The following is a 26671-nucleotide window of genomic DNA, read 5'->3' as shown; positions in this document are numbered from 1 at the left end:
CGTAAGACAGGGGGGACTAGAGAGCAGCTGGGGAGGCGCCCAGAAGCAGGGAGGGGCTCTTGGGTTCTGCTGAGGAGCCAGTTCACTCACTCATGTCAACACATGGAAAACCACAAAGTGTTTTAAGAGAAGTCAACTGATCGGAAGTGAACTTTAACAAGCCAACCGCGGCGGCAGTGTGGAGGACAGACAAAAAGGGCAGGAGACTGAAAACCAGCTCTGGGGAGGAGTCCGGTGGCCCTTACTCCAGGAGACCCTTCAGCAACCCTGAGTATAACACAATGAGGGCATCACTGCACTGAGTCACAGTGACATGACAGAGCAGAAAGGGCTGTAAGGACCATGGAGGAGACCATGGTAACTAGCAAAATGCGAGGAAGGGAGAAGGGGAAATCGAGATACCCACTTGGCTTCTGGCTTGATTAACTGATTCAGAAGAGCTGGAAGAAACAAAGCGTCGTCTCCTGAAGCTTACAGGACTGAACACCGGAGTGTTCTTTCCAAACGCAGGATCACACACTCTGGCTGCTGTCCTGTTCAAGGCCAGACTAGAGAAGGGGATGGTGACTCTGAGTGCACCGATGTGGTCCCCAAACTGCACACACTGGGCAGTTCGGCCCAGAACTGGGGGCCGGGGAGCAGAACAAGGGAGACTCTGGACATGCGGCTCAGGGGCTCCAGAGTACACTGATTCTTCAGAACTCCAACAAGGTTCTGGCTTCTCATCAAGGGAACTGGGTAGGGCTGCGGACCATGGCTAAGCTTCCAAGGCGTGTCTGTCAGCTATCTGACAGAACAGCAGGCACATATCTGACAGAACAGCAGGCACAACCGGAGAGGAGAAAAGACAATCCCAGGTGTCAGCAACCAAAGAGATGAACGAAAGTCTCAGGATCGATGACAGTAGTGAGGGGGAACCCTGTGTGATCTACCACTTGGCCCCAAAGAGCTTTCTGGTACAAACAAGTCAGGAGCTAAATGAGCAAGATTAAAATGTGACCATGAAGTTCAACAGAATCACTTACTCCTTTACTGAAGCTTATAAAACAGCAATTCATGTACCAGACACCGTAAAAAAATATATATATATAAATAAAATTTTCATTGATTGATGGCATAAATTACACTTCATATTGTCCTCAGGGATATGGTAACTTTTTCCTACAAATTTGTAAGTATCCATATAATAAAAGGTGACACACGTCACAAAAGACACCAGAACTGTTAGAAGAGTTCAGAGAAAAGACCACATCCCACTGTAGTTGATAATGACAAGCATTCTTTGGAAGAGATACATGACCTGGATCTTAAAAATGGGGGGAGTGGGTATTCCCTGGCAGTCCAGAGGTTAGGACTCCGAACTTCCAGTGCTGGTGGGGACCTGGGTTCAAACCCTAGGCAGTGAACTAATGTCTCACAAGCCACCATGACATAGCTGGGGAAAAAAAAAAAAAAAGGTGGGACCTCACTGGGGCAGTTAGCTGAAACAAAAGCACTAGCATGAATCAAGCTATGGAGTCAAGAGGGTAACAAAGACATTTACGGATGAGAGAGTTTATGCACAGAACACAAGGCCAGCACAAGGTTCATGGTCAAATAAGTTTGGGTAATAAAACACACCCCTACTAGAAACATCAAGGCTAAGAGCATGAGAAAGGTTCTTGAGAAAACAAAACTTATTAAAAGTTTCTCAAATTGATTTTACAAAGGAATGGTTCCTCCATCCCTTACTACATCCTGAAACGTAGATCACATCAGAACATCACCGGATTAAAGAATGTATCCTGATACAAATAGTCAGTACTTACAAGAAATGACAATAATTAAACTGATTTCTTCCCAATGTAACATTTGTTGATATTTTATCCTACTGTCCATTAAGATAGCTGCATGTCTAAATCGCTGCACCTTTTATATTTTTCTTCAAAAAAGTACTAAATGCATAACCTGCTAAAGGAAGTGGCTATCTATTCTGAAGAAAATTTCCTAGATTCAAAATATTTTTTAGATACAGTAAAAAAGTTAAATGCCAGATGATTTCAAAAGGAAAAACACACACATAAGTATAAAGCTCAGACTATCACAAGTGAAAAGGTAAACAATCCAACAAATAAGATGCTGTGGAAGACATACACTTTGAAAACTAATTTTCATGACTTTATAAGACAGAAACTGTTCAACTACTTCCCATGAGAACAAGAAATATGTTTACCTGACTTCTATCCAAAGTTGCAGATCAAATCTCTCTAATATTTCAGCAATGCAAATGGGCAGTTTCCCCATGTAGGTTCATCTTTCATTTTATTCTTAACTGAAGAACAGTGATCTTTAAGAATCAAAATGCATCATAGCTACTATTTTTAAATACACATGTGAAAGTATAATTAAAAAAACACAATAGTTTATTAGAGTCGTGGAAGAAGAATTTAAAAAAAGGATACTCCAGAGCTTCTATGATTTTATATTACTTTTATACTGAAGAATGAATGGACCTATGATATCATCTCTCTCACCCTACCTTTTCTTCCAGTATTTTGTTGAGTCTTACTTGCCTTGAAGTGCAGCCACTGACAGCAAGAGGTCTGAAATCACACTGTCAGGCTTCAGTCTCCGTTCTGACACTGCCTGCGACCTTGGGCAAGCTAGTCAGATCCTCTATGCATCAGTTTCCACGTCTCTATGTCAGAAAAATCAAAGTACCTACTCCAAGGAGCTGACATGAGAACTCAGATAACACACAAAACCACTTCAGAAAGCTCCTGAACCACAGAATTTGCTCAGTAAATGCTAACCCTTATCATATTTTAGGTCCCTGCTGAAAAGTTTGACTAGAAACTAAGCTGAAAGTTCCACAAAGCAGTGACAGTGGCCCAGCTTCCCAGGATGCTGCTCTGGCATCTGACCCACCACAGAGATCAAATCTGGCTTCCTGAGCAGTCTGAAAATTATTACCAACAGGGCACAACAGGAAATGGAAAGCCTATCACCAACATGAACTGGAAAACAGCCAACTCACTAACACAGAACCATAACCTGAGCAAATCTTTCCCCTAAACTAGATTTATCCAAAGCTAGGTTAAGTCATTTGCATTCCTAATGAGCTATGTATGATTGAAATTACACGCTAAAACACAGGTTCCAACTAAAGATGTAGGTACTATACATTCATATTGACCTCTTAAAATAATTTCAGGTGTTTTTCAAACAAAGAATCAGTCTTTGAAGAGTGGGGGGGTAAGGTGTGTAAGGTGTGGAAGGAGATGCAATCTGCCCTGGGTTCTGCCAATAATAGGCTGTTCCTATCAACCAGAGGTCATAAACTGCAGGCTTAATCTGAGTAAATATCTGTACAGCACACACCTGGCTTTTAAGCCCTATTGTGTAACAAAAAAACAATCAGCAGTGGCACTTTTTAAGGTGAAAATCAACCATCTACACAGGAGCATTTTAACTCCTGCATGTCCTCTCCTGCTACACAGTATTTTCTATTGACTCACAAAGCAAGTAAAATGGACTGACATCAAATTATTTATGTAAAGACTCAACAATCCTTTGATTGTTGAATAAACCACATAAACCACAATGATGCTGCAGGAACGGAAATGCATGGCTCAAAAAGTTTATAGTTTGCAGAACTGAACTTCTGAATTATCAAAAAAATAAAATAAAATAAAGTGCAGTCACTCATTAAAAACTTCTCTCATAAATAAGAATTTTCTTCCAAAGGAAACACAAATTTTAGCCTATAATATGCATAAGGTGTATGTTATTGTCTTCTATGAGCTCCAGTTTTTAAATGCTGTGCAAATAAAGCACATTATATACAAAATCAATTTCTGAGTCTATCGTGGTTTCCAGTCCAAGTTTAAGATCAAAACACAAATGCTATGTATACACACAAACTATGGCTTGATATACACATAAATCTTTAAAAAGTGACACTGAACAGTAAGTTTATATTTGGGCAAATTTCGCCAAAGTGAAACCCACAATCTCTTCCTGGCACCTACGTCCACTGTGTTCAAAGGTCTTTTGGCAGTTCCTGAAGAAAGCAGGTGCAAGCTTATAGAACGGTCTCGGGCCACACCTGCCGCTGGCGGGGTCAGCGTCCCGCAGGCCAACCCGTCCCAGAATCAGGATGTCGAGGCTAGCGACTCCGGCCCCGCCGGCTCCCGGCCCCCGCCCGCCGCCGCCACTCACCTCGCCGCTCAGAGGCAGAGCAGCCCCGGGGCCGCGTCCTGCGCCGCCGGCGGGCTCCGCATTTGAGGGCGGCCGGCGCGGCCAGCCCCACCGCGACCGCGACCCACAGGCTCAGCCAGGCGGGAGCCGCATCAAGTTGGAGCCGCCGGCTCTGGGGCCCTGGACTCGACCCGCTTCTGCCCCGAATCAAACACGACCGCCTTAAAGCTCACCTCCCTCTGGAGGGACCACAGCTGCAGCCATGCTCCAACTCGGGGAGAAACTGGAGCGGCCGGCCGCCAGCACCCCTCCTCGGCACTCGGCCCAACTCCGGCCACAGGCGGACGGTACCGCAGAAAGGGCTGCGGTTCCGAGTCGTCCGGTCCGACCCACCGACCCCGGGAAGCGGACAGGAGCGGCTCTAGCAGGGCCGACAGGTGCGTCGGCGCCTGACGTCACCGCGTAGCCGTGAACGGCCGTTCAGCGTCCAGCCCGGTTGGAACCGCGTCGGTGCCCATTGGGCCGTGAGGGAGCAGGGGGCGGGACTGGTGGGGACAGTGGGCGGGGCTTATAGAGGCAGGGGGCGGACCTTGTGGGAGCAGTGGGCGGGTCGTGAGGAAGGAGTGGGAGAACCAGGTGGGAACAAGGGCGGGCCTGTTGGGAACAGGGGGCGGGCCGTGTAGCTGCAGGGGCGGGCCTTAGGGGTGGTGGGCGGGCCGTGTGGAGGCAGGAGGTGGGGCTCGGGTGTCTTGGGGCGGGGCTGGTTGGGGTGTGACCTTTCCCAGGTGGTTGGTCACGTCCCGCGCGCGGTGGGGTCCTTCTGGTGGTGACCTCACGAGAGGACAGAGGCGGCACCTGACTGCACGCCCCGAAGGGCGCTGCGCGAGTTCGAGTTCGGCCCTGGCGGGGGGGCACTGCAGCCCCCGCAGGCGAGTCTGCAGTGATGAGAGCGCTGGTTCTGGGGACAGCCAGCCTGCCAGCCCACACAGGTGGCCCCGACACCGCGCCGGCACCCGGTTAGCCGTTACGAATTCTCAAAAATGCTTGGAAACTGACTATTTTGGAGAAAACACGCAACCTGAGGATGATTTGAATGACAGAGCTGAATGGACTTCCTCTCGGCAAACACTTGTGGAACACCTAAGGTGTGCCAGTGCAGATTCCAAGAGCACGGAGGGCCGCTCAAGGACACGCCAGTATGGGGCTCTGCGGAGTGGGGACGGGCTGAATCGCAAAGGGTGACCTCTGACCTGGAGCTGGGGAGGGGGGATGGTCAACAGCATCTGGTGGCAAAGAAAGGAAGAAGGGTAAAGGCGAATGGTACCCTGGCGTTACCTGATTGTAGGTGGGAGGGGGTTAGGAGGGGAGATGCAGAAGTCAACCACTGTGTCCACGACTTTTGTCTTTTATCCCAGATAATTGGCAGTTGTTGGAAGCTTTGTTGTTGTTGTTATTGAGTAGTTTTTCTTCCCAAAATTTTACTATGAAAATTTTCAAACCCAGAAAACCTGAAAGATGAAATGAGTTCATTGCAAACTCATAAATGGTTTTTCACTTCTTTAAGGTATATGATAAATGCTCTAAAATTTTATGTTTTAGAAGTCTTAAGTCAACTTACAGTAACTGCATATAACGTGGAAATGTTTTAATCATGGGCATGACAGGATCAGTCATCTAGATTCAAAAATTCTGCTGTGTTAGCTTAATCTGTATTGAGGTGTAATTTTTTCCCCTGAAGTTTGTGACAGTAGAATGCAGACATTATAAAACTCTACCCAGAGTTTCATCTCCTGAGAATAACAACCTCTGGGCTTCTGTGGTGGTCCAGTGGTTAAGAATCTGCCTTGCAATGCAGGGGACACCATTCCATCCCTGGTCCAGGAAGATCCCACGTGGCTCTCGGCATCTAAGCCCATCAGTTCAGTTCAGTCGCTCAGTCATGTCCAATTCTTTGGGACCCCATGAACTGCAGCACATCAGGCCTCCCTGTCCATCACCAACTCCTGGAGCCTACTCAAACTCATGTCCTTTGAGTCAGTGATGCCATCCAACCATCTCATCCTCTGTCATCCCCTTCTCCTCTTGCCTTCAATCTTTCCCAGCATCAGGGTCTTTTCAGATGAGTCAGTTCTTCGAATCAGATGGCCAAAGTATTGGAGTTTCAGCTTCAGCATCAGTCCTTCCAAAGAATATTCAGGACTAATTTCCTTTAGGATGGACTGGTTGGATCTCCTTGCAGTCCAAGGGACTCTCAAGAGTCTTCTCCAACACCACAGTTCAAAAGCATCAATTCTTCGGTGCTCAGCTTTCTTTATAATCCAACTCTCACATCCATACATGACTACTGGAAAAACCATAGCCTTGATTAGATGGACCTTTGTTGGCAAAGTAATGTCTCTGCTTTTTAATATGCTGTCTAGGTTAGTCATAACTTTCCTTCCAAGTAGTAAGCTTCATTTAATTTCGTGGCTGCAATCACCATCTGCAGTGATTCTGGAGCCCCCAAAAATAAAGTCTACCACTATTTCCCTATCTATTCGTCATGAAGTGATGGGACTGGATGCCATGATCTTAGTTTTCTGAATGTTGAGTTTTAAGCCAACTTTTTCACTCTCTTCTTTCACTTTTATCAAGAGGCTCTTTAATTCTTTGCCATAAGAGTGGTGTTATCTGCATATATGAGGTTATTGATATTTCTCCCAGTAATCTTGATTCTAGCTCGTGCTTCATCCAGCCCAACATTTCTCATGATGTACTCTGCATTTAAGTTAAATAAGCAGAGTGACAATATGCAGCCTTGATGTACTCCTTTCCTGATTTGGAACCTGTCTGTTGTTCCATGTCCAGTTCTAACTGTTGCTTCCTGACCTGCATACAGATTTCTCAAGAGGCAGGTCAGGTGGTATGGTATTCCCATCTCTTCAAGAATTTTCCACAGTTTATTGTGATCCACAGAGTCAAAGGCTTTGGCATAGTCAATAAAGCAGAAATAGATGTTTTTCTAGAACTCTCTTGCTTTTTTGAAAATCCAACGGATGTTGGCAAGTTGATCTCTGGTTCCTCTGCTTTTACTAAAACCACCTCGAACATCTGAAAGTTCACAGTTCACGTACTGTTGAAGCCTGGCTTGGAGAATTTTGAGCATTACTTTGCTAGTGTGTGAGATGAGTGCAATTGTGCAGTAGTTTGAACATGGTTTGGCACTGCCTTGCTTTGGGATTTGAATGAAAACTGACCTTTTCCAGTCCTGTGGCCACTGCTGAGTTTTCCAAATTTGCTGACATATTGAGTGCAGCACTTTGACAGCACCATCTTTTAGGATTTGAAATAGCTCAACTGGATTTCCATCACCTTCCACTAGCTTTATTCTTAGTGATGCTTCCTAAGGCCCAGTTGACTTCACATTCCAGGATGTCTGGCTCTTTTGTATAGATCTTTTTTGTATAGTCCTTCTTTGTATTCTTGCCACCTCTTCTTAATATCGTCTGCTTCTGTTAGGTCCATACCATTTCTGTCCTTTATTGAGCCCATCTTTGCATGAAATGTTCTCTTGGTATCTCTAATTTTCCTGAAGAGATATCTAGTCTTTCCCATTCTATTGTTTTCCTCTATTTCTTTGCACTGATCACTGAGGAAGGCTTTCTTATCTTTCCTCGCTGTTCTTTGGAACTCTGTGTTCAAATGGGTATATCTTTCCTTTTCTCCTTTGCTTTTTGCTTCTCTTCTTTTCATAGCTATTTGTACGGCCTCCTCAGACAGCCATTTTGCTTTTTCACATTTCTTTTTCTTGGGGATGGTGTTGATCACTGCCTCCTGTACAATGTCATGTACCTCTGTCCATAGTTCATTAGGCATTCTGTCTATCAGATCTAATCCCTTGAATCTATTTGTCACTTCCACTGTATAATCGTAAGGTATTTGATTTAGGTCATACCTGAATGGTCTAATGGTTTTCCCTACTTTCTTCAATTTAAGTCTGAATTTGGCAATAAGGAGTTCATGATCTGAGCCACAATCAGCTCCCGGTCTTGTTTTTGCTGACTGTATAGAGCTTCTCCACCTTTGGCTGCAAAATATGTAATCAATCTGATTTCTGTATTGACCATCCAGTGATGTCCATGTGTAGAGTCTTCTCTTGTGTTGTTGGAAGCTAAACTGATGCTCCACTACTATTGGGTCTGTGCTCTAGAACCAGGGAGCCACAGCTACTAAGTCCATGTGCCACAACTACTGAAGCCGGTGTGCCCCAGAGCCCATGCTCTTCAACATGAAAAAGCACAACATCAAGTAGCCCATGCATCAAAACTGGAAAGTTGCCCCCATTCACAGCAACTAGAGAAAGTCCACAAGCAACAGGATGATCCAGTGCAGCCAAAAATTAATTAATTAATTAATTTAGAAAAGAGTAACCACCTCTCCAACACAATCACAGTATCACAGCTAGGATATTAACAGTAAATGCCTAATATTATCTGATAGCTAGGCTATATTTAAATTTCACCAGTTGTCAACAACAAAAAAAGTCTTTTGCAGATTTTTTTTCAAACCAGGATCCAGTCAAGTTTCAAACATTGCATTTTGGTTATGTTTCTTAACTCTCTTTTATTCTTCAACAGTCCCCTGCAATTTTTCATAACACTGATGTTTTAAAGAGACCAGACAAGTTGCCTGAAGAATGTTGCAAGGTGAACAGTTTGGTTTTTTAATAATAATAGTAATCGTGGCTTGTGTAGATTGGTCATGTCCCCAAAGAAAATCCTCCCACATCCCACCCCACGCTTTATTTGGAAATAGGGTCTTTACAGGTGTGTTCAAGGTGGGATCTTAGGATGGGCCCTAATTCAACATGAGTGACATCATCATAAGAGAAGAGATACAGAGAAGATGGGCACGTGAAGACAAGGTCAAGACTCAAGTTATGCAGTCCAAACAAAGAAGTTCCTGGGGCACCAGTAGCTGGAATAAGAAGGAAGGACTCTTCTCCAGAGCCTGACTTCAAACTTCTGGGCTCCAGAAATGTGCAGGAATAAATTTCTATTGTTATAAGACCCCCAGTTTGTGGTAATTTGCTACAGCAGTCTTAGGAAACTAATATTGGGTTGACCAAAAAGTTCATTCAGATTTTTCATAGGATGTCATGGCAAAACCCAACCAAACTTTGTGGCCAATTTAATACAATGGTTTGAAACATTTGTAAACAATACAGAAAAGTCTAAAATGCAAGCTAACATAGTCCTTGTACAACCAGACCAACCTCAGGGCTCAAAAAGATACTATTAAGTATATCTTGCCTATCTTTTCAGGGACATTTTAGGTACTACAAAGATGCTGTTGATATATACATCAAATGATGGAGGAAACTATTCACCAGAAGCCCTGTTAAGAGAACTGGCTTGGCTTGGTCAGACTTTTTGCAGTGTTTAGAGGGTGCTGGCAGGCTAAGTCGCTTCAGTTGTGTCCTACTCTGTGCGACCCTGTGGACTTGTAGCCCACCAGGTTCCTCTGTCCATGGCATTTCCCAGGCAAGAATACTGGAGTGGGTTGCCATGCCCTCCTATAGGGGATCTTCCCAACCCAGGGAATGAAGCTTGTCTTTTACATCTCCTGCATTGACAGGTAGGTTCTTTACCACTAGCGCCACCTGTAGGAAATCTTAGATGTGTCTCAGCTGGTCCCTGGAAGAGGAGTTTGTTAAGGTGAGGGTGGGACGTTCTGGGAGAATGGCATTGAGACATGTGTATTGTCATATGTGAAACAGAGCACCATTCCATGTTCGATGCATGTGACAAGGGCTCAGGGCCGGGGCAATGGGATGATCCAGATGGATGGGATGGAGAGGGAGGTGGGTGGGGGGTCCAGGAAGGGGAACACATGTAAACCCATGGCTGATTCATGTCAATGTATGGCAAAAACTATTACAATATTGTAAAGTAATTAGCCCCCAACTAAAATAAATAAATTTATAAAAAAAAAAAAAAAAAAAGAAGGGGAGGGGAAGGAGCAAGTTGACCAGGAGAAGGTGGGGGTAAGTGCTAGAGGAGAGTTAGCTGTCAAGCTTTGTACAACAGGGTCTGTAAGAGAGGCTGCTTTGCTTCCAGACCAAGTTGCATCAAACTCTCTATCACACACTGCTTTTGGTTACATACACTTTGGGGGCCCTCCAGGGAAAGCACAAGAGAGTAATGAATACCTGATCAGAGTGTATTTTTCTGTATCTTACCCAGAGATTACCTACATAGTGTGGTATGGGAGGTTACCTCTATGCAGTGGTGGTGGTTTATTCGCTAAGTCGTGTCCAACTCGTGACCCTATGGACTGTAGCCCACTAGGCTCCTCCATCCATGGGATTCTCCAGGCAAGAATACTGGAGTGGGTTGCCATTTCCCTCTCCTCGATGCAGTGGTACCCTCAAAATACACAGGCAGACAAGCTGCCCCAGAGTCAGGGAAAGAAAGCCAACACACCCTGAGAAGCCAGGGGGGAGGAAAGAAACACACTCAGGATAGGCTGCAACTGGAGTGGAAAGATTAAAGGCTGTGGTCATGCAGCATACATATGTCTTATCTGTCTTTGTGGCCTCCCATGGATTGTGGGGTAGTTAGAACCAGAGGTGAGCTTTGAGCAAGAGTCCAGAAATGGAAGGTGCTTCAGGCCCATGACACACTCCATCAGAGAGATGCAAGGGCTAGAGTGGCTGAGCACATCCCAGGTTGCCGGTTAACCTGTTGAGCCCTTCTGGGGCAGGACGTGTACGACACAGAGTGTCACTGCAAGGCGGCAGGATTGAGACCCATGTATGCTGGGTGTCTTGTGGGTGCTCGATACGTGTTTGATGCGTCTCGTATGTTTAGTACCTCATCAACATGTCACATCTCCTGGTCTTTCCAACTTTTTCAATCTCAATTCTCAAGTCTAGGCCCTACTGACCTGTCCACTGTGCCTCACAACTGAGTAACTTGCGTCATCTGTGCTTTGCCCATGAGCTTATTCTGTCCTATTTATTTCTTTTCTTCAAGGCAGAATTGAATATTCTCAGATGACACAGTCCTGGGTTTCAGGGCTCATATGGTGCCCCTTTGGTGATGAGAGTGCTCACAACACAGTCCAGCTTCTCAGGAGTCTTTCATTGCTGGTATCCTGATAGGATGTGTGAGACCATGGTTATATCTAAGCGCATGCATCCATGCATGCTCAGTCACTCAGTTGTGTCTGACTCTGCGACCCCATGGACTGTAGCCTACCAGGCTCCTCTGTCCATGGGATTTTCCAGGCAAGAATACTGGAGTGGGTTGCCATTTCTTTCTCCAGGGGATCTTCCTGACCCAGGGATCAGATCTAAGTCTCCTGCATTGGCAGGTGGATTCTTTACCACTGAGCCACGTAGGAAGCCCATATCTAAGCACCGTTTTCTCTTATTTTACTTGGGACTCTGTTGGACAAGTTTTGTAGGTTCTTTTTTTCAGAAAAAATGTTGGAAAGTAATCAAAAACTTTTCTAAACTAAGTGGAATTTTTCAAGAGATTTACAGACGTATGTTTTCTTTCCTCACTGCAGATAATGTTGCCTAATATGGGGAGAGATGCCCAGATTTGAGCCTAGACAATAGTCAGAGTCATATAACTGTGGTATCATATCCACCCTGAGGAACTGTAGTTACCACCATAGTCAATTGTATGGTATATTTGAATATTGTTCAGACACCAGATACTAAGACTTCTCATCACAAGGGGAAAAAAAAAACAAAACATGTTTTTCCTTTTTTCTTGGTATCTATGAGATGGCAGATGTTAACTAAGCATTGTGATAATGGTTTCGCAATATACATGAGTCAAATCATTACGCTGTACACTTTGAACTTATGCAGTGCTGTACATCAATTAGATTTCAGTAAACTGGACAAACCCAAACCAACGAATCAGTCCACAGGAAGTACTTGGAGGCAGAACAAAATACATTATGTGAATAAAGCCAGGCTCCTGTACGTTAAATCATAGTTTCTAGTGAGAACCGAACTGAAGCACTAATAACAAGCGCTCTACCAAGACTTCTATTAGCTCTATTCCTCTGCCACCAACCAACCAACAAAACCTTTAAGCTCTCAAGGAAAGTGAAAGAGTAACTCACAGTGCTAAGAGTGTACTTACTCCAACCGCGTCTGGTGCCCTCGCATATCCAGAGAACACATGGTAGACATCGCCAGCCAGTGGATGTGATGGCAGCCAGTCCTTCCTGCCAGGATTTCTGTCCTTCTGGAAGTGGCAGTTTGGAGCATACTATTTTATAGGATTAGCAAGAGAAGTCAGAAAAACGCTGGGAATCCTATTTCAGTTCTTCCTAGATTCTTGCTCTCTGGCCCCAGTCAAATTGCTTTGAGTTTTTCCTGAAGTAAAAAACCTGAAGATATGATTATTTCCCATAACAACGTTAAAAATACATTTTTAAAAAAAGTTCCACAGAAAATCAGAGACATGAACAAGGTCGTATAGATGTGCTTCATATGTTTGTGAGCTCTTTCAGAAAAGGAACTTTGATTTTATCACGTTTCAGGCACATGGACAAGAGGGAGAGAAAGGTACTGAGTTGTTCTATCAGGAAAATGGTGATGTGGTTCTAGTCTGGAAATTCTTGATATCCACCAGTATCAGGGAACTAGGTGAAAATGGCCTTTTCTTGTCTTTGGCCTTTTCCCTAAGGAAGAACATGAAATGAATAGATTTGCAGTCTTAATTACATTTTGAAGGCTTTGGCACTGCTGACAATCTTCCAGTTTCATGATTTTTTCCTGTCCTTATCTATGCTCAGGTCATGTCCAACTCTTTTGCAACCCCATGGACTGTAGCCTGCCAGGCTTCTCTTGCCTAGGATTCTCCAGGCAAGAATACTGGCGTGGGTTGATAATTCTTCCTCCAGGGGATCGTCAAGCCCAGGGATCAAACCCATACCTGCTGTGTCTCCTGCATTGGCAAGTGAGTTCTTTACACTGAGCCACCACAGAAGCCCAGGATTCTTTCCTACAGATCCCCTAGCTAAGTCTCCCTGGAACTTGACACTGTTGAGTTAGAAAAAAATGCACAATGTGACAGTTGTGAGTTAAGTTTATTTGGGGCAAAATGAGGACTACAGCCCGGGAGACAGCACCTCAGATAGCTCTGGGAGACTGCTCCCAAGCGGCAGGGGAGGTCAGTATATATATGATTGTGGTGAAGGGGGAGTACCTACAATGAAGCACATATTTTTCCAGAGAGTTTCTAGTGGTCTCGTGAAGCTTTGCCAGTCACAAGGAGCAGACGTCACCGTGAAGGATTTTAGTGCTATTCTAGATATGAAGAGATACAAGAATTGGGTTCATAAAATCAGCTCCTGAGAATATCTAACTCTCTGAAGACCTGTTGTGCCAGTTTTTCTCCCCTGAGCACATAGTGTGTCATTCCTGCTCTCCACCTTGCACTCCTTTTAAGGGGATGTTGAAGGTCAGCAGTGGCAGCAGCACGTGACTTAATCCTTGCAGAGGCAGATGGCAAGTGCCCATAAGTGCCCTTGTGTAGTTGACGGTATTCTCTGAGCTATTCAACCAAGCGCGTCCCCAGTTCAGCCTCGTGGTAAGACTCCTTTCTCAGGTGCTGCACGGCTCAGGATTCAGTGTTCTATTTTACTCTTCCTAGAAATGACTGTGACCTCCCTTCTCAGAGCTCCCCCTTTTCCTATGAGCTTTTGCGGGTGACACAACCCCGAAAGCAAGAAACCCAAGACCTGCCTAGATAATGTTTCCTCTGCATATCGAGCTAGGCCTTCTAGACTAAGATCTGCATGTGCAGCATGCTGCTGCAGTTTCACTCTGAGCTCCCTCCAGCTAACCATTAGTTCACGCTGCACATCCAGCATAAGGCCAGAGTAGGCTCCAAACTGAAAGCTCCCGCCTTAGAATACAGAAAAACAGAGTGTGCAGACACTGACCTTCTTTTCCTCTTGGATTTGAGTATCACATGTTTTCAAGAGGTCTCAATTTTAGAGACTGTGTTTGCTCCTATTTAAGGCTTTAGGTCTCTCTCTACCCCAGTCACAAAAGATGGGTGGTGTGTCAGGATAGTTTGATCCAGTACATACACCTACATCAACACATGGCCGTTTAATGAACTCCCAAAGGGAAGGTACTCAGTGTAAGTGGACTGCCAGCCACCTGCTCTGATTTGTTGTCTGACTGTTTCACTGCTGCCTGCTTTCTGGAAAGAATGAACCACTATACCCAGCCTTGAATGTCTTTGTCCCCATCATCCGGCATGGCACTTAAATCACTGTGTATGAATGACTGAGTGTATTTCTGAAAAACCTCAATAGAAGAGAACTTTGGAAATCGCCCCCTTTCCCCTTGCCGTGTTAGATGTTGTTTAGTCACTCAGTCGTGTCTGACGCTTTTGCAACCAACCCCATGGATTGTAGCCTGTCAGGCTCCTCTGTCCATGGGATATACCACTATTAATAAAGTTTGAAGGAATTTTCATTTTTTTCCTACCAAAAAGAGGTCTATAAGTATAACTTTATAACTATATTTAAGATAGAAGTTCTGTTTATTATCATAATTTAAAAAATTAGTTTAGGAATTCCCTGGTAGCCCAGTGGTTAGGACTTGGCGTTTTCACTGCCATGGGCTCAGGTTCAATCTCCACAGTCAGGGGACTAAGATCCCACAAGCTGTGTGGCAGGGTTAAAAAAAATTAATTTAGTGTTGGCATTTCTTTTTTTTTTTCTTCAAATGGAAATATTGTTGAAACCAAACAGGATCCTGTGGGGTCTTCCTGGGGACAGACCCCCTGCTTCCCCAAACCATGTCCCTTGCCTCTTGTTTATAGAAAAACCAGCCTCCTAGGCCTTCCCCAAGTTACAAAGAGCCAATTTAATCAGAGAAGGAGAAAATACACAAAGTAAATACTCAAACAAGATGGAAAAATAAGAGTTTACCCATGAAATAAAGTCAAGGACCTTTACTCCCTCCTCAGTGGCTAGAGATAATTTCCTAGAGATAATCTCTAGCAGGGAGATCAAATCAGCCAATTCTAAAGGAAATCAACCCTGAATACTCATGGGAAGTACTGATGCTGAAGCTCCAGCACTATGGCCACCTGATGTGAAGAGCCAACTCGTTGGAAAAGACCCTGATGCTGGGAACGATTCAGGGCAGGAGAAGAAGGGGGCGACAGAGGATGAGATGGTTAGATAGCATCACCGACTCAATGGACATGGGTTTCAGCAAACTCCAGAAGATGGTGAAGGACAGAGAGGCCTGGTGTGCTGCAGTCCATGGGGTCACAAAGAGTCAGCTTAGTGACTGAACAACAACAGCTAGAGATAATTTCCTAAGCCATATCCTTGAGCTGTTTTGCAGTCCTAAAACCCTCTCCTGGCAGAAGTTAACTGTATGCTGATCACAAGCATGAGACCCCAGACTGGTCGGAGCCAGAAAACTGATAATTGAGTTTCCTGGAATACTACCATGTCAGCTCAGCATCAACCAGTCTGTACATAAGCTGATCACACTATCTTCAACCCCCTCCTTTCCCTGGCCTTTCAAAACCCTCCTGAAGGCCAGGCCGGCAGGGAGATCAGGTCTTTGAAGCACTAACTACCCCTCCTCCTGGCTCCGTGCCCTGTGATGAAGTCTGCACTCTCCTCGCACCCTGGCTTCACAGAGCGAGGGCGACCAGACCCTAGTTTGGTTTGGTAATGTTGTTATAGAATTTCTTGATTACTAAAACAACTGATTCTTTCTAAAACGGACACATTGATTGAGAAATCAATAGTTAAATGGAAAAGAAATCCACAAATGGATACAGATAGTAAATGTAATATATGATAAAGTTGACATTTGAAATCAGTGGAAAAGGAAATCATATTTAATGAATAATTCTGGCATAATTAGATTTCCTCCAAAAGAACACAAAGTCATTCTCCCTATGTTGCTGCTAAGTCACTTCAGTCGTGTCCGACTCTGTGTGACCCCATAGATGGCAGCCCACCAGGCTCCGCCGTCCCTGGGATTCTCCAGGCAAGAACACTGGAGTGGGTTGCCATTTCCTTCTCCAATGCATGAAAGTGAAAAGTGAAAGTGAAGTCGCTCAGTCATGTCCGACTCTTAGAGATCCCATGGACTGAAGCCTGCCAGGCTCCTCCATCCATGGGATTTTCCAGGCAAAAGAGTACTGGGGCGGGGTGCCATTGCCTTCTCCGATCTCCCTATGTTACTATATATAAAAATAAATTTCAAATGCATTAAATGTATTAGACAATTGAAACACAAGAACATTGAAATTATTCAGCTAACTTTGGGGTGAAGGAATACTGGCTTGGCAAAATGAAGAACTTGAATGACAAAGAAAAAGACTGATAGATCTTAGTGCACGGGGCCCCCCAATTTGACTACAAATTGACAAATTTCTTTTTGGTCAAAGATACTATAAAAAGTATCAAAACACCAGTGAGAAACTGCCAGAAATATTTGTTTCAAACCATAATAAATGGTTAATTTCCACATTTTACAAATATCACCTATAAATTGATAAAAAGAAAATCAAATAGAAAAAGAGGCAAGTGGTATAAAAGGCAGACACATGGAGGAAATTTTAAAAATTTGCAAAATTAAGAAACATCCAGAGGAAGTGGTAGCTGGTCTGCAAACATGGCCACTTCTGATTCCCCGCCTCCTTACAAATCCTGACTGGCCTTGAACCTCCTTTTCACTAGGAATGTGCAAAAGGGACACCTTGCCCATCCCTGGCCTCACCTTTAAAAGGCCTGGCAGAGTCAATTTCTAACTTATGGGCTTCTCTGGTGGCTCAGTGGTAAAGAACCTGCCTGTCAAAGCAAGAGACATGGGTTCAATCTCTGGTTGGGAAATCCCCTGGAGGAGGAAATGGCAGCCCTCTCCAGTATTCGTGCCTAGAGAATATCCCATGGACAGAGGAGTCTGGCGAGATATGGTCCATGGGATCGCACAGAGTGGGACACGACTGAGCATGCAGTTTGCTTCTTCCTTACCGTGAGGGCGGCTGTTCTGAAAGGGGTGTGACTATCCTGAGACTACAGTGTTGTGTGTGTCCTGCGCCCCACATAGAGGAGCACCAGAGCTTCTAGGCAGCACGGTCTGCAGTTGAAGGAAACTGAGTGAGTGGTTCTAGCTGGAACCACAAAGAGCAAAAGCACCACCCAGAAGAACCCTGCTTGACTTCCTGGCCTCAGAATTGTGAGAAAAAAGAAATCACTGTTGAGCTTTTGGCCACTAAGTTTTATGGTGGCTTGTTGCACAGAAAAATATGACCAAAGCACAGGAGTACCTATTAAAGTGAAAATTTTTTTTAAAAAGCATACTTTTTGACCCAGCAAACCCACTTTTCAGAATCTATGAAGATAAATAACAGTGCCACTGGAAACCGTCTCTTTGTCTGTCAAGTGGGATCTAATTGAATAGATTTCAGTACATCCATCTCATGGAGTATTGATACCATAAACAAGAATTAGTTGATCTCTGCAGAAATGTTCATGATGTACTGTTAAAAAGTTCAGGTTACAAAAAAAAAAAAATTCAGGTTGCAAAATAATGTTTATACTATAATCTTGTTTTACAAGATTAAAACTAATATATATGCACATGAGTTCATTTATGTTTTCATGAATTTAGAGAAAAATGTAGATTGTATGCCTGAAAATTAACAATGGCTTCCTGGAGCAGTGAGCGCAGGGGGAGTTCTGGAAACAGACTGCATGTGGACCTTACCTTTGCATGTTTGTGTTTGGAGGTTGTTGCAGTGAGCAAAGACTTTTTTGTCACTTGAAAGAAAAAAATCCAATAAAATTTTTAAATAAAAAGAATCAGAGAAACCCAGACACATTCTCATTGTCAAAAGAAAAAAAAAAATTACAGAGGTATGTAAACCAGAGAGGGAAATAATCAGGTAATCCTTCTAACTCAGGTTATGAAAACAAGTCCCCCTAAAACTGAGTTTCCTTACCAAGTTTATGATTTATCTCTCTACCCCAAATTTTACCCCCTTTCTTGTCTACTCTGACCTCCATTCTGTGCCCACCAAACGCTCATCAGCCAGATGACTCAAATTGCTGTTGAGAACATCGTTCAAGCACTAGTGAGAGTCGCTCAGTTGTGCCCGACTCTTTGCCACCCATGGACTATACAGTCCATGGAATTCTCCAGGTCAGAATACTGGAGTGGGTCGCCTTTCCCTTCTCCAGGGCATCTTCCCAACCCAGGGATCTAACCCAGGTCTCCCGCATTGCGGGCGGATTCTTTATCAGCTGAGCCACAAGGGAAGTTCAAGTACTAACACTGCTATTATAGACACCATCATTAACTACAGCTCAGGTGGTTGCTCCAAGGAAAGATGAGCTCACACACCCCCTAGCCATGGACCACCTGGCCAGAAAATGATAAACCAGAGACACCTTGACTCCTGAAACCATGTTTACGAAATGTCACAAGACAGTGGTTGACCCCAGTCTCTTTGTCCTTCCCGTTTAAAAAACCCAACTCAGAGAGCAAGGGGGAGTGGCTCTAAGGCTGGTCTCCCACCCCCTTGCTTGGAGTCAGTCCTGCGATAAGCCTCTCTTTGCTGCAAACTCCCTCCTTTCTGTGCCTCCAGAGTTCTAGAGTTCAGCTTTCTGTGCCTCGAGAGCCTGATCTTCGCACCGTCACTGTAAAGAATAAACTGTTTTATTTACTCAACAATACATCAAGGGCAAATAGCTGGGGACGAAGTAGAAACAGTGACTGGTCTCTAACATAACTGTGGATGGTGACAACAGCAATGAGATTAAAAGATGCTTGCTCCTAGACAGTGTATTAAAAAGCAGAGACATCACTTTGCTGACAAAGGTCCATATAGTCAAAGCTGTGGTTTTTCCAGTAGTCATGTACAGATGTGAGAGCTGGACCATAAAGAAGGCTGAGCACCAAGAATTGATACTTTCAAATTGTGGTGCTGGAGAAGACTCTTGAGAGTCCCTTGGACTGCAAGGAGATCAAACCAGTCAACCCTAAAGGAAACCCTGAATATTCATTAGAAGGACTGATGTTGAACCTGAAGTTCCAATACTTTGGCCACCTGATGTGAAGAGCCATGCCTGGGTGTGTGCTAAGTTGCTTCAGTCGTGTCTGACTCTTTGTGACCCCATGGACTATAGTCCTCCAGGACCCTCTGTCCATGGGATTCTTCAGGCAAGAATACTGGAGTGGGTTGCTGTGCCCTCCTCCAGGGGATTTTCCCCACCCAGGGATTGAACCCGTGTCTCTTATGCCTCCTGCATTGGCAGGCGGGTCCTTTACCACTAGTACCACCTGGGAAGCCCCTATGAAGAGCCAATTTATTGGAAAAGACCGTGATGTTGGGAAAGATTGAAGACAAAAGGAGAAGCGGGCAGCAGAGGATGAGATGGTTGGGTGGCATCACCGACTCAGTGCACGTGAATTTGAGCAAACTCCAGGAGATAGTGCAGGACAGAAGAGTATGGCATACCACAGTCCATGGTGTTGTAGAGTCTGACTTAGTGACTGAACAACAACAACATCAAGGGCAATTTTCTGTGTCAATAAAAAATTCTCAGTCACTTTTAAAAATATTTTCAGAATACTCCTTTGTTTGACTTCACTGTAATGTATTCAGTCAATTCCATACTGTTGGACATCTATATTCCTCTTAGTTTTTCTGGTTATAAACAATGGTTGCTTTATGTATACATTTTTGCCCACTTGTCTTAGAAGTGAACTTGCTGTCTAGCGGATGCCTATAGCTAGCATTGGAGAAGGCAATGGCACCCCACTCCAGTACTCTTGCCTGGAGAATCCCATGGACGGAGGAGCCTGGTAGGCTGCAGTCCATGGGGTCGCTAAGAGTTGGACACAACTGAGCGACTGCACTTTCACTTTTCACTTTCATACACTGGAGAAGGAAATGGCAACCCACTCCAGTCTTCTTGCCTGGAGAATCCCAGGGATGGCAGAGCCTGGTGGGCTGCCATCTAAGGGGTCGCACAGAGTCAGACACGACTGAAGCGACTTAGCAGCAGCAGCATAGCTAGCATGCCTTCTGCAAAGACTCTAGCAATTTATGTTCCCACCAATAGTTTATGACAGAAGTCTAAAGAAGGAGCTGACTAAGCATTCTTTATGAAAACAACAAAATGAATTTACTTATATTAGTAATTGGAAATGTTTTCATATTGTTTGCTGAACAAAGGCATGTGGGTAGAGCCAGAGTCATTGTGCATTCAGACACCAAAATTCCTACTGACTGGGGGTGGGAGGGGTCACAGGAGGTTAGCTGAGAAGTTCAGAAATGAGGAAAACAAGTGTTTCACATAGAGATGGAAGAGAGGAGATAGACCAATGGTGACTTCTCTAGCTTGCCAGGTTGGATGACTTGCAGTGCCATCTTCTGGCAAAGAAGCCAAAACACGTTCAATTTCCATGCTAGCAATAAAGTGCTTCTTTAATTCAAGCGGGACTCAATCACACTGAAGGAGAACCCAGAGAGGCTTAGACTTTGGTATGTTGGGGAGGACATGAGGGGAAGGAAACTGATTTCTTCGAAGCAAATATATGAATCATTTACATCTGAGGTCTCTGGCAAAATCTGTGGTGTCTCTGCCAGCTACACACAGCACGTATGAAAGGTACAACCTGGAGAGGAATTAAGACGGCCACACCACCATCCTCCTTCAGCTTCAAGTTTGGATTCACCAATATCCCTGCGTTACTCTCAGAAAGGCAAGTTAGCCAGAGGGCTACTCAGGACTACACCAAACCTGATCCCTTATTACAGAAAAATCTGTCTCCATCTTTGAAACTCCTGCAATGGAGAAAGGTACTTAGACCACTGAACCTTTCAGTGTACCAGTAAGAAACACATTCTCCCAGTAGATGTAAAGGTGTGGAAAACCACGTTATATTTATTTGTTTTTTCTTTGTTTCTTAATTTTTTCTCTTTAAACCATGTTATATTAAAAATTCAAGACTTAAAAATACTCTTTTGCTTTAATCATCCAAAATATAGTAGGACTAGTCTTGCTTTTTAAAAACATTCTATTTGTTTATTTATTTATTTTTAATAAATTTATTTATTTTAGTTGGGGGCTAATTACTTTGCAGTATTGTAGTAGTTTTTGCCATACATTGACATGAATCAGCCATGGGTTTACATGTGTTCCCCATCCTGAACTCCCCTCCCACATCCCTCCCCATCCCATCCCTCTGGGTCATCCCATTGCCCCAGCCCTGAGCATTTGTCTCATGCATCGAACATGGAATGGTGTTCTGTTTCACTAAAAACATTCTATTTGTTTATTTATTGAGGTACATGGCAACCCACTCCAGTACTCTTGCCTGAAAAATCCCATGGACGGTGGAGCCTGGTGGGCTACTGTCTATGGGGTCGCACAGAGTCAGACACGACTGAAGCGACTTAGCAGCAGCAGCAGCAGTGTACAATATTACATAAGTTTCAGGTGTACAACATATTGATTAAAAATTTTTACAGGTTACATTTCAGTTACAGTTATTAACCAACAATATCTATGTTTCCCTGTGCTGTTAACATGTATCTTTTACTATTTATTGTATACATAGTAATTGTACATCTTAATCCCATATCCCTATCCTTCCCCACTCCTCTCCCCACTGATAAAGTATGAATAGTTTGTTTTCATCAGTTTCCTTTCTTTTATATTCGCTAGTTTACATTATTTTCTAGATTCCACATGTGACATCATTACAGTCTATGTCTTTGATTTATTTCACTTGTCTTGCTTTTTAAAGCAAAATCAGTTTTCAAAATGTGGCAAACCTGGGCTTCCTTGGTGGTTCAATGGTAAAGAAGCCGCCTACCAGTGCAGGAGATAGGGGTCTGATCCTTGGTCTGGAACGGATCCAACAAGCCACGGAGTAACTGGGCCCTGTGTCACAACTACTAAAGCCCGTCCTCCCCAGCAAGAGAAGCCGCCGCAGTGAGAAGGCTGCACACTGCACCTGGAGAGTAGCCCCCGCTCTCTCCAACTCGAGAAAAGCCCATGCAGCAAGAAATACTCAAAACAGCCAAAAAATTATTAAAAATGTGACATCCCTAACAAAGCTAAATAAGTCCCTTTTCCCTTGGAGTATGTGTGGGACGATAACAGGCTTTACTCCACGTCACCTTGCGTAGTGGTCCCGTTGCCGCCTGGCCTCACTCGTATGAGTGAGGACGCTCCTGTCTCCCTGTGCCTCCCTCCTCTGCTCCCGCAGCCTCCTGCACCAGCAGCGCCCACACCTCCAGAGCCCGGCCCCGCCTTGACCCCTCCCCCGAGGTCCTTCCCGGCCGCCCTCGCTCAGCGTCCGCGTCCCCGCGCTGACGTCACATGCCCGCGCCGGGGCGCCCCGCCCGCTGCTCTGCCTTCTGTGAGGTATTGGGGCGTCCTGTGAGGAGTCCTGAGACGGGACTTCTAAGCGCTTCTCCGCGTCGCCCGAGTATCAGGTGTCCGCATAGCGAGGCGGGGGGACGAACCGTCAAGGAGCCCCCAGGCCCAAAGAGCCTACCCCGCAAGGCCGCCGGCAGCCGCCGCTGAGAAGTTGGGGGGCGGCGCCCGGGGCACTCCCCCCGCCGCCGTTGCCAGGGGCTCGGAAACCGGTTGGTTCGGTCCGGAGACGCGGAGTCGTGGCCCGGGGCGTTGGCCCGGGCGGCGCAGGCTGCGGCTCGATGCGCTTTGCGGACCGCAGAAGGTCGGCTCTGCCTCGCTGAGCCCCGGGGAGAGGCGGCGGCTCGGGAAAGTGCCCACGGCCTGAGTCCTCAGGTGAGCGGCGCTCGGGGAGGCGTGACGTGTATAACTGAGAGGTTCTCTTGCGGGAGACCTCGCCCTGAGTTCCTTCTGGGGAGGCTGCGGACTCCTACCCTGAGGTGCACGAAAATAGTCGCATCTCACTGAGATGATAATTCTCTAAGGAATAGTGTTACTAAGCAATCCTTGAACGTTATTAATAGGCGATATAAAAAAGAAAAGCGATAGTGAGCATGGAATTAAAGTAATATTAGAAGTGTTGTTATGGATAAGAAGTCATTTACGTTGCTTATCTCTTGTCTCCAGTCTTAAATTGCATACACGTTTTAATTAGAAAACGAGTAGCAGTTAACTGGTTAGCTGATAATCTTACATTCCATTTCCTGTAATTTGCAACAGTCTACATGTAGGGCATTGAAAGTTCTAATACTTTTAAAGTTCATAAGGCTTAAAAAAAAAAACCATATATATATAGGCCTAATTTTTATTCTCTATTGTAAGATCCGCCCCCAAAAGTAGAGTTTTTTTTTTTTATTACCATGGTAAATTCCATCGGAGATAACTTGAAGCATTAAAAATAATTAGCAATCTCTGCTAGTAATGGCCTTTTCTTATGATGCAGCAGTATTGTAGAGACCATGGAGGGAAGCCATATGTGGAGAGAGTAGTTCTTTGTTTCTGCTCTAGATTTGTCTGAAATTAGAGGATCCACAGATCTGTTTCAAGATTGCCCACTTTTTTTTTTTCCTTTGGTGAGAGATGAGGAGCCTTTTTTGTGGAAAAATAGGTTTTTGTACAATAAGAGTCACCAATTGGGAGTTTTGTAAAGGTTATGGAACTTGGCCAGGGGAGTTCTTTTTAGGTCATTTTCATAATGCATTGATACTGGGTTCCAAGTAAATCTTACTCTAATCCCGTGGACATGGCATCATCTCATGAATATAAACCATTTACATGTTTGTAATTTCCACTAGGGAAACTGTTTATTGTCTGAATAGTCTTACAGAGAGGACTAGACTTCAGAGAAGCAGATTATTTTGAACCAGATCTAGTAGAAATCCCATTTTTGTCTTCTGCTTTTTCGAATTATGAGAAATGAGACAGGGCCTTTCCTCATTGAGGAGTTAAATTGACCTTCTCCTTCAGCCTAAATGGGATTTATTATTTTGAAAGAACTATATGTGTGGATCATAGTTGCAGTTAGTACCGTAAGTTCTTGAAAGCTGTTGACAGTTCTTCACCAGTGTTTCCCTTTAGGACAAACTTGCTTGTCTGTCAGATAGCTGAAGCAGCTGAAAAGGCTTGATTCAAGTTCCAGATTATTGAGGATACAGTTTTTCATCATATACTCTTAACATTTTTCACATTTGGTGCACAGCATTTTATTATATCAAACATCCATGACTTAAAGATGTTCTTGTAACATGTGAGGAAAGATGTCTAACTTGACTAACAGACTGCTTTTTCTGAAACTTAGTTGACATACTTAAAAAGAATGATGTCATATAGAAAAATTTGAGGGACATTTACCTGTTTTATCACATGAAGTTTGTGTTGGTATAAAGTGAAGAAAATGTATTTAATTTTTTTTTTTTGCCACATGGTTCCCTAGTTTTTAATATACTGTTTGTTTCAAAATCCATCTTTTGCTTTCAGATTTAAAATGTCACCATGGTCATCCACCAAATTAAAAAAAAATTTTTTTATTGTATTTCTAGACTCCCTGTGATTTGCCTCTTTCATAATTATCATAGCTTTATAATGTCTCTTGATATCAAGTAAACAAGTCTTCCTTCATTATTCTTTTTTTTTTTTCAGTATTTCTATGGCTGTGGTGGTGGTGGTTTAGTCACTAAGTCATGTCCAACTCTTGCAATCCCATGGGATGTAGCCTGCCAGGCTCCTCTGTCCATGGGATTCTCCAGGCAAGAATACTGGAGCCTGCCTGTAGCCATTTCCTTCTCCAGAGGAACTTCCCGACCCAGGAATCAAACCTGTGTCTCCTGCACTGCAGTCAGATTCTTGAGTGACTGAGCTATGAAGGGAGCCCTTAAGTTTTCTGTGGGTATTCTTCCTCTTTTTTTCATGTTAACTTTAAAAATCAGCTTGTCTGATTACCCTCACACCCAGAGCTTGTGTTTGTATTAGGGAAGAATTAAATTTAAAGAATAAAAATTAAAATCTTTTTGATATTGAATCTTCTTTCCCTTCCATGTCTTTTTGTTTCTTCTTTATTTTTTGCTGGTTTGTTTTCCAGATTTTTGCTGGTTTGTTTTCCAGATTACTTAATCCTGCTGGCTGTAATGGCTGTAATACCCATGCAATGAGTTCTTAATTCCTGATATTTTATATTTTACCTTTAGGAATTCATTTTGTAAAGATAAATTTTAGTTCTTTGTTGAAATTCTCCTCCGTTTTTTAAAAGAAATCACTTTTGTCCATTGTTCCCTCTTATTTTCTTGAACATTTTAATCAAGGTTATTTGAAGTCTTCTGATGATAATTCCATTTTTGAGTCATTTGTGAGGACTAATCTGTTTCAGTCTTGCCTTGTGTTGCATAGCTTAGGAGTGGGCTATCTGACAGAAGAGGCATTTACATGCACATTTTTGGACTTTTTCTGTTCTTTTTCCTCCTCCTCAGGATTTTTGCAGCCCTAAATTTGACCGCTTTCTCCTTAGCGCCTAAGTCTGCTGTTTTATACTCAGGCTTTGTTCTGTGTGCAGAAATTTAATCTGAAGTTCTTTTACAGTAGCAAACACTGGAAACAACTTAAATGTCTACTGAGAGAGGATTAGTTAAATAACTTTGGGAAGTAGTTTTATTAAGCTTGTATTCTTGTTACAGGTAGTAAAGTAATCCTGATAATAGTTACTGTAGGAAAAAGTTAGCTTCTTTCTCCATATATAATAAGTCTATATAGTATTTGACTTTTCAAAGTATTCTTATAGAATTTAAATATCACTAATTTTCTCTTTTTAGCTAGTCCTACATTGCATGAGTAAAAGTGAGGTAAGGTTTATTTAACTTTCAGTAGATTTTATATATATATATTTTTTAAAGTAAAATAGTCATTGAGGAATTAGAATTTGAATTAAACATTATAATTGTTATAGATGTCACAGTTTATCTATTAAGTGATACTTCTTTAATTTTGTATGTCTAGGATATCTGTTAAGATGCCTTAGAAAAAGAACCATGGAAAAATACATCAGAGTACAGAAGATTGGAGAAGGTTCATTCGGAAAAGCCATTCTTGTCAGATCTACAGAAGATGGCAGACAATATGTTATCAAAGAAATTAATATCTCAAGGGTAAGTGTATTTTTTGTTTGGTTATTCAAGTAGAAGTCTGGTTACAAACAGATTCATTGTTAGAGACACACAAAAAAATGTATGGCAACATATGACATAAAGAGAGACTGTTGTAATTGCAGAGAAAACCACTCACTTCAGAAGAGTCTGTGAATCCTTTTACACTTTTTTCTGTGATGTGTGCTGCTGTTTATGTGTTTAAAAAAGATACATCACCTACTGCTCTGTGTGTAACTTAATCTGATTTGAACATCTTAAAATGTTTTTTTGTGTGCATTCCAACTCATTCTTCTTAACTTCTGGCTATATTTTATTACTTGGGGTGTGCTTTATGGTAACATTGTTTTTAACCACTCTCCTTCAGTTGG

General features: G+C 43.5%; 2 protein-coding genes across 46 annotated transcripts in view; one reads left to right on the top strand and one right to left on the bottom strand.

The window, feature by feature from the left end:
- Positions 1–22551, bottom strand: part of CLCN3 (Cl-/H+ antiporter 3) — a 105938-nt gene extending 83387 nt beyond the window's left edge. For 3 of the 7 annotated variants that reach the window (XM_081495263.1, XM_081495274.1, XM_081495304.1), the window contains exon 1: positions 4413–4630. The gene's annotated coding sequence lies outside the window, so the exon portion shown is untranslated. Of the gene's footprint in view, positions 1–4200; positions 4631–12323; positions 12560–22370 lie in introns of those variants that run through there. The other 4 variants (XM_081495268.1, XM_081495280.1, XM_081495286.1 and 1 more) reach the window with 3 other exon arrangements.
- Positions 22552–22593: 42 nt separating this feature from the next.
- The window catches only part of NEK1 (NIMA related kinase 1), a 123939-nt gene continuing 119861 nt past the window's right edge, over positions 22594–26671 (top strand). For 34 of the 39 annotated variants that reach the window (XR_014055133.1, XR_014055139.1, XR_014055137.1 and 31 more), the window contains exons 1-2: positions 22594–23004; positions 26155–26303. Coding sequence is in view for 22 of the 39 variants with exons in the window: in XM_081495136.1 (XP_081351262.1) it covers positions 26187–26303 (117 nt within the window). In the remaining 17 variants the exon portion in view is untranslated. Of the gene's footprint in view, positions 23005–24807; positions 25051–26154; positions 26304–26671 lie in introns of those variants that run through there. The other 5 variants (XR_014055143.1, XR_014055119.1, XM_081495211.1 and 2 more) reach the window with 1 other exon arrangement.

This window comes from Giraffa tippelskirchi, chromosome 1 (genome assembly GCF_054371585.1).
Source record: "Giraffa tippelskirchi isolate mGirTip1 chromosome 1, T2T-mGirTip1v1.2.pri, whole genome shotgun sequence".
In the NCBI taxonomy this organism is placed as follows: Eukaryota; Metazoa; Chordata; class Mammalia; order Artiodactyla; family Giraffidae; genus Giraffa; species Giraffa tippelskirchi.
The sequence above is the reverse complement of the archived record's forward strand: the minus strand, read 5'-3'. Positions and strand labels throughout refer to the sequence as shown.